Here is a 15,398-nt window from a genome sequence, read left to right on the forward strand (position 1 = left end):
TTTTGTGTAATCAGCTTGTAATTTCATAGAAGTCTTGCCTGTATGTCATTCTGTATGATGGGATGGTAGGCACTGCGTGGTCTTCTTGGGCACTTTTGGTGGAAAAAACCCAATAGATCGTAGATATAAAATAACAAAACAAAATTTCCTGCTATATTGCAGCTACACTCCTGATTAAAGCATCTCATTTATATACTGCCTGCTGTACAGTGGCCAGATTTCCTGGCATCTTTAAACACTTTAACTATAAACCATCCACCATAAGTATTAATCAGATTCCTTTTTTGTGTTCAAATCTTCATTTATCTACTGGTAATTTTCTGTTTCTGTATCATCCCAATTTGGTCCAGGCCTGCTCAGGCGTCAGCAACATTGCCCACCTGGAAGTGAACCTTCAGCGGGAAGGAGAAGTGTCACCTTCAGCTCAGGAGGGAGAACAACTTCAGGAGCTGCCCTTCACCCCCGTGCATGCCCCTGTCATCACTCTGGGGATGAATGTGCCAAGGTGAGCCCCCTCAACTGACATCTTCAGGCATGATCTGCTTTGGAAAGTCAAATGGTTATTATTCTGCAAACTGCATCCATGACAGTCATGCTGTGAGGCTTTTTTTTTTTTTTTTTTACATTCAGTGGTGGAGTTGAAAAGTGAAAAATAAGCAATGGCTTTTTCTTTAATCTTATTATACTGCAAACCGTTTCTTGTAGTGTAACACAGGAAAGCTTTCATAAAACATGCTGGACCTTCTGTCCTTGAACATGTTATTTTGTGCTCTCCTCATTGCCTCTGAATCATCATTACTCATGTTAAGGCCTGTGATTTGCATAAACTGAACTTAAATACAGCAGCTTGGACTACTCTGCTCTTTGAAACCCAAAGCTATCCTTGATGCTGTATGAGGAGTAAGGAAAATCCCACTTTACCACAATTGCAATAAAAAATCTCTTATATGTGAAACTGTATAGTGATACCCATGATGAGCAGCTGTATACTGACTTGAGTGGAATTCAATCGGTGGGCAGCACTTAGCGTAAAAAGGACATTCTAGTATATTCCAGAGATATGAAACTAGTATGATTTGGCCACCTGGCTGCACTAGACTAATGCATATGGAGCTTGAGTTTGAAACACATTTTGCTCCTTTTCTCCCAGTTGTATTTTCTTTGATCAGCACCTCATCACAGTTTCTGGTGTGGCTAACCGCTCCACCACAGCACATGAGTGTTACTGATGTTTGATAGGAGACTGAATGAAAACCACTTTTAAACATCCCTTTAACATGCATGCTTTTATCTGGCCCAGTATCTCAGTGTAAACACTAGTACAGTCCTTCATTACCGCAACACTTCACTGGTCTTCACTGTCTTGCTGTCTACAGAAGGATATTGATCGGCTCACTAATTGGCAACATGTGTTCACGGGTAGTATAACGGTGTTATATAGGAGAACTCAGCTCAGAGCCAATTTAAAGAAATCGTTTTGTCAGCCTTTACATTCCACTTTTGGTAATGGTCTCAGTGTTGTTTGTCCGTGTGAAGATTCATCAATAAATCCAACTGTAAAGAAGAGGTTTTGAAGTTGATTTCGAGTTACAGAATGCACTAAAATGAGCCCACACTTTACTTTGCAGTTAATAATAGAGTTTGGAGAGGATATCATAAAGGCAGTGGTAATGGAGCCAGGTATGTTAAGGTGGGACACGAAATGAGGAAGTACACCCTGCAAATAATGAGCATAGTAACTCAGAAACAGGGCATCGCATTAGTGCAGAGAGTCTGTAAATAAGCAGCTGGCATCAAAACAGTTTTCCAATCCCAGAGTTTGGATCCAGACATGATGCTGTTCAGTTCAGTGGGCTGAAACATCTCTGCCTCTTCACTCGGAGCCAAAACATCTTTTTGACTGTTTTCGATGTGGAATGACCCACTTCTTTGAGTAGAACAATGGAGTATAAAGAGGTTTAATTGAAGTTGCTTTGCATATCTCATTGAGCCCCTTTTGAAATAAAAATGATGGCTTGAATATTAATCCACTGTGGCTAAATTAAGACATAACTTTGAGCGATGAGGAGGAGAGGGAAAGCATGAAATTGACAAAGCTGCAGAGGAAAACCCAACTGACGGTCTTCCTCACCGCCGCTGCTTTAATTAGTTTGATCATGGCTTCCTTCTCATTAAACTGTGGGCTTGACTGTTTACAAAACTGGACACAGGCAGCGTTACCGTTGCGCTAAACCCAAACATTATCGTTCATTTTCCCGTGCTTGCACTTTAGCCAGCCATCTGTGCACTATGTTTATCATACCCAGAGTGCTTGGTGTCAGTGTTGAAAGTATAAGTTATGAATGTTACCACAGTTGTGGAAAAAACAGGTGGCCACCATGATTAGAGATAACTGCCAATTATGCTTGAAAATCCTGAGGGAGTGCTTTGGCACCCGCTCTCTCTCCCTTGTAGCGTTCTGGTGCTGCTGCTGCTTGACAGATATTGCTGACATCCTCATGCGCTCTAATCACTGTTTCACTGCATTTTTGTGAAATCTAACCAGGTTGTGAAATTCAGGTTCAGTTTCACAGGATGAAGGTGAACGGACTGTGTTTATATAGCATTTTTCTAGTCTACCGACCACTCAAAGCACTTTACAACACGTGTCAACATTCATCAATTCACACACACATTCATAAACTGATGGCAGAGGCTGCCGTACAAGGTGCCACCTGCTCATTAGGAGCGATACAGCGCTTCCTGTCCCACAGTGATTCTGTGCTCACCCATTCACATGCACACTCACACCCCAGTGGCACAGCCATCAGGAGACTGGAGGGGCTGGGGCTCTCTCTGATTAGAGGACGACCCACTCTTCCTCCTCAGCCGCAGCCCCCTGATGAAGTGAGTAACTTGAAGTTATCTCCCTAAAGATAAACATCTTGAGTCTGAATGGAGCTGATGCAAGATAAACCGAGCTAGGCCTGAAATGATAAAGCAGCGCATTATTCCACTCAGATCGAAAAAAAATGTTCTGCCTCATTTACAACCACAAATCACTCAAGGGAGGCCAGTGCATCAGGGACTGAACGCATTACCTCCTGCTGCTCGTAAAGCATCGGGAGCGCCATTCACTTGAGTCTTTTCAGCTTGGAGAATGATGGATGTGCACTCATGATTCTTGAACCTTGCCCTAATTTAACCCTTCTCCTTTAGCTCCTGCTCAGTCAGCTCCAGGAGCTCACAGGCCCACCTCTACTCCGCTGGCTTCCCCGACATTGTGGACTTGAGTGGGCAGGTGGCAGAAGTCCTGGACCCCACAGAGCCCATGCCCTTTGACCCCCACCGCGAAGAGACTGACCTTCTGCAGGGAAACCTGTTGGTGTTCCAGTTTCTGGCATTTACCAGGTGAGGTCTGCCATGCTGGGTCACTAGAGGCTGCAGAGTTACTATTGACTGATAGCAGCTCATGTACTGCACAATGTATTTGCTGTTGTCATAAATGTTACTATAGATTAGGCCTGTATGCATGCAATATGCTTCTTACAGTAAATATAATATGTTTCCAGAAATGTCAGAACTGTTGTTGATTTGATAGCACTTTTCTTGCATCATACTGTACACTGAGCCACCGGCCATTTAACCGTTTACAGGAATAGAGACGTCCCTTTTGGTTGAAGGGCAAAGACGCGGCCCTGCTCGCCTTGAGATTTCTCTTTTTTTTTTTCATTGAACTGCAGCCAACACTTCAGTGCACTTAAGCCATGCACACACAAAGTGCTTCCAGTCATCCTCAACACATGTGGGCTGCTGAATGATGGGCACACAACACAACGCTCTTTGTGTCCTTCTATCTTGTCATCAGCACTGTCAGCAGTATGATAAACCCAATTCACATTTGTCTTGTTCGTCACAGACTCACTGCCATGCTGCCAGGACTTCCTGTGTACCATCCTCAATATGATGTCATTTCTTCCTGCAAAGAGACATGTGATGTCTAATACTGTTCTCAGTGTCACGTGTGAATGGACAGATCTGCTTTGTTTCCAATTAGAATTAACATATGTTCATCAAAATGTTCTTTTGACTCCTCCTGCATGATAACAGACTTTAGAGATGGAGAAATGACAGCAGACTCACTCACTTGAATTTATCATTGGTTATCCAAGGGATGCCATGTCGTCATGTAACATCTCTGCAAACGCTTTGCCTTTCTAGCGAAATTCACACTTTTCCACAAAAAATATGGTACCTGCATGAATTTTGTAGATCAGAAGGGAGTTTTTATAGGAAGGGCATGAGCAGGTTGTAAACAATCCCCAAGATTAGCCAAACTTATTTGGAGGAAAAATGGAAGTAAAACTTCTATTGGTTCCCCTTTAACGTACCATGTTCCCATAGTTGTGGGTGCACACATCAGGCACAGGCGAGCAGAGCAGTCAGTAATTACATGCTCCCTACCTCCAGCTTTCCCCGGCCTCCAGCATCACAACACCGTTCCTCACATACAGGCTGCCAATTAAATCACTTCCTTTCTGCAGGCCACTTGGAAGGAAGTTTGATTGTAAAAACCTTGTTATTGTAAGATTATAACAGCAAATATTTACAGCCTCTGGGTAAGTTGAAACTGTATCGTATTATCAGCAGGAGACAGTGGAATAAAGCAGATATTTTAATATCAGAAGGTATGGAGTTTTACTTGAATTTGTTTGTTGTGAAAATATGAAATCTTATTTCATTCAAGACAATCTTAAGACAATCCGAAGTGCGACCTGATACGTGAACATACATTGTGTCTCTGTGGCTCGTTGTAGAATGGGTCAGGGGTTTCCTCATAATTAGAACAAATATGCATGACAGGAGTTTAGGCACCAGCAGCAGCACTTAGGCAAGCAGGGAGCCCGCGGATGGCAGTGTAATTTCTACCTCTCACCCGGGCGCCATAATTATCAATATTGTCTGTTTACCGAATGAATATTAATGCCAGCCCCTCTGTGAAGATGGAGCACGGCAGCATCTTTAACAGTGAAATATCAGAGCGTGTGATTGACTGGGAGGTCACACACACCGCTCTTATTAGATTCCACTTTGAAGACTCCGGCTCTGATGGCCTGTCTGCAGTCGTGGGGGGCCTCCCAGCTACTCCCTGTTTGTTTTCAAATGCCTTGTCTTTCTTCCTCATTATTGAATACCCGGTGACTGATTGCTAATCTGTTTATCAGACGGAAGCAGAAAGAAGCTCATTGTGAAGCTCGCTCATTATTTATTGTGTTCAATGCTGTCGAGTGCTCGAAGGCTCACCAGGACCTTTTGTGGGCCGTCAGCAGTTTGAGGTGTGTCTTTAGATTTGTATATGAGTGTGTGAACTAATTTTTTTTCTCTACAGGAGTCCCATTGAGGACAAAAATCCATACAATAATTGCCTTTGTGTCAACAGAATATAACCAGATTTCTACCTTTTTTTTTTTTTTTTTGCTTTAACATTCAAGATTTCCTGTCCCCCACAAGTCTAATAGCCAGTTTTCATGCTGCCTTCAGTTTTGAAAAGGAGCCAAGCTATCAGCTTATTATGAATCAGAGGTGTAGTGCTGAGTTTGTACCTACTCAATCACCAGTCCAATTTATAGCCACTTTTAAGGTGTGATTTACCCCCTTAAGTTCTAATCCTCATTTTGATTATTGGGTTTTCACTTTTAAGTAGCTGTAAAGCTGAATTACCGGCTCTGGTAGGACGTGCGAGACATGCATATTAGATTTTTTTTTCTTTCCTGGAATTGTCTGAGGTAAATCATTAGCTGAAATGTGATTTATTCTCCCAGGTTGTTAATGACATTTTGCAGCACGTCTTCTCAAATATGCATGCCGCTCTACTCCCCACATGGATTTTGTAATAAAAATATCACAGTTAGTGTTTAATTGATAATAGCGGGGGTAGTAAATCAATCGCTTGTACATTTATTTACAAACAGCATTGCAGCATTACATTCAAATTTTGCACTTTGAGTGATCATAACTTTCTGAATATTTATCAACCCCTGTCTTTTGACAGAATACCAATGGCGGGTGTCGGTGCTGATTGGCCTGACAACATCTACTTCACCTTCCAGTTCTACCGCTTTCCACCAGTGACATCGCAGCGGCTCAAACTACTGACCAATGACAAGGTTCAGCAGAAAGTTGGTGATCCACTTCCCTGCGTCCTCGCCTCCATCAACAAAGACGGCACCGTCAATTCTGGTGAGGATCCACTGCTTATTTCCTCACTGAAATGGGGAGTCAACAGTTTGGATGCACTTTGAGTATTTTAAATGCAATTAAAGTGCAATTAAAGTGGACCATAGGTTTTGAATGAATCGTTTTTTCCTACCCTTCAGACAGCAATTAACTTCCATTCATATAAGCAGGGTGAAACCGCAGAGAGTTATGCTATTAATGCATGCTTACACGGTTGTTTGGTGGTCCATGTCTATGTCGAAAGGTGGGAAAATGCATTCATGTACTCCATATAAAAACGTATGCCCACTCTTGTAAGACCCTGGTATTGATTCCAAACAGTCTTGGAGTCGTACATCTGTTACAGATTCGGGCTAAAAGCCGGGCTGTGATTTGTCTCTACGGCTCTCCAGGTTTACATTGTCCAATCAGTGTCTACAAACTGTAAGCTCGCTCCATGATGCTCCATGATGTTCTCTGATGCTGAGGCACTTCTCTTTCAATCAGCCGAGCGGGCGCTGATTGATGTCAAGTCTATTCATGTAACGACTAATGAAATGGAAGAGATATTACAGCTTCTGACAGAGCGTGATATTGAACACACAAACAACCCCCCCCACCCCACCCCAATCCTACGCCTACCCATATTCTACATTCCCCAGACATACACTCCAGCCTAACTCCATCAATATTTCTCTGTCTGTCTCTACGTCTCTCTCAGTCTGTGTCATCCAGTGTGCACTTCCACCAAGCCCTCTCACATTCAGACAGATCCTTATATTTTCTAAGGCTGGGAAACTTTCCACCTGTTTACTGTTAACTGCTGAACTACGAAAGCTTCCCTTCCTTATTTCAAGGATTAAGCGCTGCAGTTATCATTGAAGAGTTTGTTCACTCGCAGCTTCTCTTACTGTTCAACTGGGTAATTGTTTCCTCAGGTATCCAAAATCTGACTCATCGTTCTTTTGGATTATTATCATTATCCTGTATTTTATCATGACTTTGCATCTCAAAAGTTTAGCTAATTGAGTGGATTCAGAGAAATTTCTGCTGACATTAAAACTGCTTTTGTTATAATGTTATTACAAGCAAATATGAGAAAGGTTTGTGAGCATTATCTAAATGTGTTCTAATTGCCCCCAAAATGACAAATTTCATCTATTAAATACATCACATTATAAACAGAGACTGAACAAACATTTACACAGAAAGCATATGAGATTCTCTGTCTCTGATTTTATTGGAGGGATGGTAATTTTGTTTAATGTTCCTGATGTTCAAACCAGAGTAATCGAAGATAAATCGAGAGCACAGGGGAGAAAAGAAGTGGAAACTGAAAGCTAACTTGATTTTGCTTCTCATTTCGATGCTAAGGCAGAAAAGACAAAGACAAAACTCAAGATAAAACAAGTCCGATAAAAGTTCATTGTCACTGAAGACATCATGGAGGCTCTTTTGACATTATTTAATCATCAAGTGATAGCAGTCTTCATGTCCACTCAGGGCTTTTTTTCACTTCAGCCTTATGGTACGCCTGCTAGCATACTGTGGTTAAAGTTAGCAAATCTTAAAAAAACAAGAGACAAACACACTGTTGTACCTCACCTGGAGACATATTTGTTGTTTCCTAATTATGCTGTCCTTCCACTCTTTCAGTCAGGATACCTATTGATAATGTCTGCAAAGGGGTTTTGGGAAATTCAGTGTACCATTATCCTAAATTTCACTTCTGTTCATCGTCATTGCTGTTCAGTAAAGTTTTTTTGTTACGTAGTCTTACATTATAGCTGCACTGATCAATATTTTGATATTAGCAATGGAACAAATGACTATTGACTGAAGTTTGGGATTAGTGAAGAAATTCGTACATCTAGAAACTAGTGATGTTTTCAGTGGTTGGCAGAGACTGCATGTCTGCTGGGTGGGTATATAAAGAGGCACCAACGAAATGTCATTGTTATGTCTACAGCTTTTTTTGCTGCCCCCAAGTGGCCAGAAAAATTAATACTGCCGAAAGCTTTTGCAGTCGAGGCGTAAGAGCAGTGATAGCTCATTAATATTTTGTAATTGTGCGTGGGGATGGCTCAACCCTAATCACAGTACTTCAGTAGATTTAAGGTCATGACTTTCCCGTTAGACACTCTTGGTCGTCAATACTTTTAAGCTCCTCTGTGACAGATTTTAAGCCTTTCTGTTGCTGTGCTCAGGGTCATTGTGAAGGTGAGTGACCCAAAAACAGGCAAAATGATTTCCTCTAACGTGTAGCATGGGGCTGATTGATTTTTGTTTTTTATTTTCACTGGTTTGTGAGTCTTCATACCCTGAGGCAGTACTGTCTGCTTCATTGTGGAGATGAGCTGTGTTCAGTGTTGCCTGAGAAAATGTAAAATAAGCCAATCTAGTGTTTTCCTCTGCGGTGCCCTCCACTCAAAATAGTTTCAGAGACCTGCTCAACCCAGTGACCTGCACCTTCATACTGTAGGGTCTCTGCCATTCACTTTAATGGGTGTGTGTCTCATTTCAACTATTTTGACCACCTAGAAACCATCAACTGTTGGCGTATTCCTTCAGAACCATTTAAAGCAACAGCTTTTTGCCCCGCCAAAGACAGCATGTTTCTCCCACTCTCTTTGCGATACATAGACCAGAAGACAATCAGCTCCCTCACTCCCAAACTCTCTCCCACTGTGGCACTTAAACACGCAGAGACTGAGAGAGGATGAGACACTGTTTGGCATCCTGCTGTTAATCTTATGTAAGTTAAAATGTTCTGTCTCAACCACTGATTTCGCTTAGGCAATAGGTGTGACATGTTCACAATTATGTTCAAGCAATTCAAATGGTTAAACTGAACAATTAAAAGAATTCGCAGGAGAGCAACTGAAAATGTAATTTGCTTCCTGCTGGTTGTTTTTTTTTTTTTTTTTTTTTTTGAGGATTGCAACAAGATTTAAAAAGCAGCAGTGGGACACACTGGAAGTTCTGAGTAGCTAATGGTAACAACAGATCAATATGTGAACTGTACTATTTTTAGCACTTACTTGCCAGGCATTGGAATAATCCTGTATATGCCCTTCACAACCAGGGCCCACTCACACAGCTGTGTTCACTTGCCTGATAGGATCTCTTCTCTTGACTGCATGTACAGACTGTGTTTGATTGACATGTCTGTGGCTTTCCAGTTGGTTTTGTGGCATCTGTTAAGATCAGTTTTCAGCTTGTGCCATAAACAATGTACCAACTGAAACAAAGCACCAAACACACGTGTTTAGTGTTTCTGTGTTTGGTTTAAACTTACCAGAAACTCCCTCCCTCTCTTGGCTCTGTACCTTTATTAACTGGAGTCATACATCCTTGAGATAAGCACACATTTTTGGTAACACATTACTTACATTTAGATACAAGTATTCACCATTAACTAGTTGCTCATTAGCATGCATATTAGTAGCATATTGGCTTTTTGTTAGTCTTATAAAGCACTTATTAATGCCTTATTCTGTATGACCATATTCTACAATATACGGGGGCATTAACTAAAGGTCTCCCCTCAATAACGAGCTAATTACTGCTTATTGATAGTGAGTAAGGAAATTGTTGTACATGAATTACCTTAACCCTGGAATAATGCACTAATAAGTGCTTTATAATTACTAATAAAGAGCCAATATGCCATTAGTATACATGCCAATATGCAACTAATTGATGGTGAATATGTGTACCTTAATATGAAGTGTGGCCTCTCATTGTGAAAGCAAAATAAGTTTTTCCCAACATGATAACTATTTGCTCGAACAGTCTCACTAGCATTTGCTATAGGTTTTTATTTACTGCAGCTGTGAGTAGCTTCTCCTTTGACATCTAGTAGTTATGAAGCTGTTTTTCCATGAGTGGGTCGCTGTGCTGTTTATGCCATGAGTGCATGCGGCACATCCCTGCCGATGGGTTGGCACTATTCCACGGATCTACAGGTGGTGCTAATATGCCAAGATATGCTGCAGTGTGCCCATGAAAGCAGGGAAAAGAAAGACTGTTAGCAAGTAAACATGGATGTAAACAATGCTGCATTTAAAACACTGGGCAAAATCAGCATTGCAAATGTTTTCTGAAGAAGGAAATGCATTCAAAACATTCGTTAGCGTGACTTTAGTCAATTCAGCAGAATACATAATCATCAGGTCCTCCAAACTCCGTCCTCTGTAGACTTTGGGTTCTGAAATAACATCACCTTACTTCCTCCCTCTTGTCTACAGCCACTAGAGGTCTTTTCCATATGAACATAAGCATATATCATCATAGGGCATTTGATGAAAGAGCTGATGCTGTTGTTTTTCTCATATTTACCATCTTCATTTGATAATGCATCAGTCAGTGTGTGGGCAGCTCGCTTTAGCTAATGAAAAATGCAAATGTTTTTATCCAAAAAAGTCTTGGATTATTACTTTTGTGTGTTATGGTAGAAAACCATCACAGTGTTGAGTAATTTCAGAATAAATATCAGATCTAATAAAGTGCATCATATCCGTGATATTGCAGTGAGAAAGCCTAAGTGGCCCCCATATGTTCCCTCGGATATCTCAGTAAATGTGGCCTTAGTCTACAGCGATGCTCTGGTTTGCGTCAGTCTCTGCATCTGTCTGTACACCCTGTGCATCCTCACTGTTTTCTTTGCCTGCAGCCTTCACAGCGTTGTTGAGAGTTGTTGATCCCCGGCAGGATTTTCAGCCTGCCTGGTCTGCTGTGTACACACCAGGCAGGCCATCCAGGTTGTGCGTGTGTGTAAGGTGGGGGGGGTGGGGGTCTCGGTGCCGCTCCTCGTCTGCAGACCTAGCTGCACACACGCACACAGTCCTGTAAAACCCTTGGGCCAGATATGTCAGCTCTTCCCCGCTTGTGAGCGCAAACACACACGGCACATTCTCTCTCTCCTGCGCTCCCTCTGTGTTCTTATTGCCACCCCGCCACTGCACACAAGCCCAGAGCATGCTGGGAGAATTAATGGTGCAAGTGGAGAGAGTTGGCGGGTGGTTGAGGAGGGCTGGGGAGTCTGTGTAGGTTAGGCGAAAGGAAAAGGAGTTCTTAAGCAGCACAGAATATAAAGACTGCTTTGGTCTTTGTGTGTCTTCCCTTGTCTCTTTGTCTTTTTCCTTGAGTACTGCCAAACAAGTCTATTATAGCTTTTCATCAATAATTGTCTGTCGCTGTCATTGTTGAGTACTTTAGAGAAAATGGAGGTTCCCCTTGTCAGTACATTTTTGTTCTCTTTTTGTTTCACCTCAGATATCTGATCAGAAAAACCATTGTAGTTTGGGTGGATTTTATTCAGCAGTCTGTGAAACCTTCACTCTAACCTGCCTCAGCTGGCTTTAAGCAGCTGCTATCCACCCGGATGAATTTTATTTTGCCTTTCAGTGCGGAGGTTTAGTGTCTGTGATGGTCTAAATGTTGCCTCTGAAGCTTCTCTGCCTTGGTAAGAAGAAAGCAGAACCTTACAACAGTATACGCTTTTTAGTGCATCTCACAGAAGCAAACAACATCACCTGTCTGTGAACAAATGGCCAGAACTAGTCACACACACACACACACACACACACATGCACACACACACGTAATGCACGAATATCTGTGTGTGCGCTTGAAAAGAGAAACATTTTCTATTGGGTCATGTGTGCAGAGAGTCAGAGGGGCTCGGTGGTCTCTTTAAAACAGCAGGGCTGTCACCAAAGGTCCTCATAACTCTGCTTCTGTCCAGCCAGCTTCTGCTCTGCACGTTCAGTTCATGGGAAGAAAGGCAGCGTGGGGGCTTTGATTCGGAGTTGGAGGGAGGCTGTAGAGAGAATTTTGGGAGTCAAGTTGGCACAGGGTCACATGCTCGCACCTTTAACACGCACGCACGCACACACACACAAACACTCTGTAGCAATAACAAGCCGCTGCAGGTTGGGTTTTGGCTGCAGCTGACTGTACATGGTACCCACTCACCAGCTGAGTTGGATCACTGGTGGGGTCAGTTTCATTTGAAATGCTCAGAGTTAGAGGATGAGTCAGATTTGAAGCCGGTACATGGCTGAGCCGTGATCACAGAATCACAGGGCGGCTGTTTTAAATTCTCAAAATGAATGTGGGCTTTTACTCTGAGTTGATTTAATCAGGATGAAATGGCTTGTGTGCTTGTGCCTGCATGTGACAGGCAGGAGTGGACAAAATAACAAAAGGCTGATGATATAAATAATACATGTCTGATGAGGTTCAGGGCAACCCATTGTCCACAGAGCAGCTTCGGTCATCAACTGTGTGTCTAGTAATTTTCTTCGAAAAAGAAAACCTTTTCTTTCTGACTGATGAAGAGGAATATCCAGTCCTCATCAAGGTCCAAATGTGTTAATTGTTGATGTGCTGATTAAAGCCATGATTTTATCCTGCTGCTCATAAAATCACTATTGAGGTTTTTAGTATGTTATGCACTATTATCTTCCTGAATTATAGGAACCCTAGGGTGCTTCTGATTTGATGAAATGGCCTCATACTCCCTGGTTATTGTACTCCCATGCAGTGCAATCATCAGACCTAATGACTCCCAGTGGATTGCTGCTGCACCAGTTCAGAGCTGTCCATAAGTCTGACAGCTGGTTACAGGTATTACAGCTCTTGCTCCAAATCTCTGGGTGGAAGGACAAGTTAAAATAGTTATCAGATCCATGACTTCTACAAGTGGTGCATCTTTATGTGTTCTGATGTCAGCTGAGACATACACTGGTTCTGTTTTTCAGACTGTACGGCACTTTTGAGGTGTTGTTTCAACCAAAATTTTCTTTTCTTAACCTCCAGTACCTAGGATTAAGACAAAGAAATGCAGCACATCTCCACAATTTAGAAGCCTCAATGGGGACTGTTGGGATTAAAAGAAATGACTTGAATGATAACTCAATCATCAGAATAGCTGCCATTTTTCTTGTTGTTTTATTTTGATCCATTATCAATTATTCAACTATTTTGCTCTACATCCACACTTGGGCTCGGATGTTGTCCAAGCCAAGAAATCTGCTGATCTAAGAGTTGTTATGTCTGTCGACTGTTAGACTAACCAATAGAGATGCACCTTTTGTGATACTTCTCTGTCGCTATAATTAGTTAGCTAATTACTAGCTAGCTGTGTAGGAAGATGATGTCCTCAGGTCAGAATGCCTAATTGACGCCTGGTCATCGATGCCTGTTTCTTCCAGATGGAAAAACAAGCATCAATTAACTCAACGCCATATTGATTTGAATTGCTGAACCAACCAGAAGTCTTGAACGAGGCTAAATCATAGGTCCACCATGCCATGGAGTTTTCAACCACTGGTAGTGCTATTAGCAGTATTTTTATGAGTGGGTTCCCATTTTTTGTAATTTATTCACAATATTTAAGCGATAGGCCTAATAGCCAGCAGTTTAATGCTGTTCCTCTGACAGACAGTTGGTGGCATTAACACGGCAAGAAACACAGCAGTATTCTAGCAAGGTAAGGATGGTGTTATGGTGTTACATCGCAGTCCATTAATATTTGGAAAGTGACACATTTTTTTGTTGTTCTCTCTGTACTCCCTGTGCTCAAGGTGTTCACATTTCTGTTAGACAGTGCAGTACTCATGAGCCTTCTCTTTACAGCTCAATGTGTTCGAACAGTCTGTGTGTTTTTCCCTCCACGCTGAAGTCTCCTCTCTTCTTGTCTAGGCTCTCCGGGCTTGCAGGTGCAGTTCAGAGTAGATGATGGTTTCCTGAGGCCAGGAGAGAAGCGCTGGTTCCTGCGTTACCTGGCCCTCCACACCATGCACATCGACATCTGGGACAGCGACTCATTGCTCCTGATAGGTTCTACTGCCATTGAGCTCAAGGTAGATGATGATGATTCAGATCTACAAAGATGAAAGTGATCATTTGTGATAACTAGTGTTACAACACAAACACTGATTCCCGCTCCCCTGGTGTTCATCGTAAGAAGAGCTGAGCATTAGAAAAACAAAGAAAACATATCTTTTACACATGCTTTGTCATCCTTCATTGTAACGCAGTGTATCTGTCGTGGATTCATGCAGCGTTTGCAGATTGTTTTAACACATTTAATAGAGTGAACCAGGCGTTGCAGAGAAAACTGCTTCTGATAATAGAATGTCAAATGCAAAAACACTGTATTACCCAGGTGTCCCTAAAAACACAAAACATGTCAAAATAGATGTTATAAATGGTTTTATTCTGTCAACTGGTACCGGCACAAAAGCCTTATTTAATGAGATGTGCAAATGTTGTGGCTGTTTTTCAAATGTGTGTCTTTAATAGGAAAAGGTCATGAAAAAAAATAAAAAAGGAAATGCACCAGAGTGAAGCTCAGTCTTGTTTTGAACAAACCCAGTACTTTTTGTGTTGCTCCCTGTGTGCTCTGTTCCAGGATTTGACCCAAGCAAATTTTCTGTTTTAACCTCTAATAAACAACAAACCACATATTAAGTTCTTTTAATTTGGTCTTTTCAGCTCTTCTTTCTAGCCATTGGACAGAAATGCTTTTGCCAAACTTGATGTAAAATTGATTTGTTTTGCAACGTGAAATTTGTAAAGCATGTAATGAGAAAAACTTAAAGGAGGAGTTTATAACAGAGCAGAGCTGCTCTGAATTTGACCCTATTCATTTGCTGCTAACTCGTTCTCCCAACCGTTCCTCATAACATGTGCTTTCATTTTCTTGCTCGTCTGCCCTCTTTTACTCATTCCCCCTCATGTCTTGGTGAGTGTATTTGTGTTTATCGCATAGTTGTGAATAAATTCATCTCCTTTTCTTTTCTCACACCCTATTTTGCATCCCCAGTACATGTTGCGTCAAGGTAAAGCGGCAGTGCAGGCCCTTCATGAGGTGGAGGTTCTGACCACCGATTACGTGGGAGAGGACACCCTGCTGACGAGTGCAGATTTGGGTCGACAGTCATCTCTCACCCCCATGACAGTCCACACTATTGTCAGGGGCCGGCTGCACATACGCACAGGCAACATAGGTATGTTTTTCTGATGTTTTTTTTTTCTTTTCTGATCGTTGAAACTACTTTGTTTACCAGCTATTGATGTGGCTCAGGCCAGATGAATGAAAGTATTTGGTAAAAAATTCATCTGACCAGCCGGATTGTAGTCTCACTTTGTGTTGCTGTTAGCGCATACCCCCATGGTGAAACTCGTAAATC

The 15,398-nt window shown here is 42.0% G+C and overlaps 1 protein-coding gene across 1 annotated transcript in view; it reads left to right on the forward strand.

Annotated features, from left to right (window-relative positions):
- The window catches only part of nphp4 (nephronophthisis 4), a 154,934-nt gene that overhangs the window by 102,840 nt on the left and 36,696 nt on the right, over window positions 1-15,398 (forward strand). The window contains exons 13-17 of the mRNA XM_070969495.1: window positions 351-505; window positions 3,199-3,390; window positions 6,032-6,219; window positions 13,906-14,066; window positions 15,032-15,215. Coding sequence (XP_070825596.1) covers window positions 351-505; window positions 3,199-3,390; window positions 6,032-6,219; window positions 13,906-14,066; window positions 15,032-15,215 — 880 coding nt within the window. The remainder of the gene's footprint in view (window positions 1-350; window positions 506-3,198; window positions 3,391-6,031; window positions 6,220-13,905; window positions 14,067-15,031; window positions 15,216-15,398) is intronic.

Source organism: Chaetodon trifascialis, chromosome 8 (assembly GCF_039877785.1).
Source record: "Chaetodon trifascialis isolate fChaTrf1 chromosome 8, fChaTrf1.hap1, whole genome shotgun sequence".
In the NCBI taxonomy this organism is placed as follows: Eukaryota; Metazoa; Chordata; class Actinopteri; order Chaetodontiformes; family Chaetodontidae; genus Chaetodon; species Chaetodon trifascialis.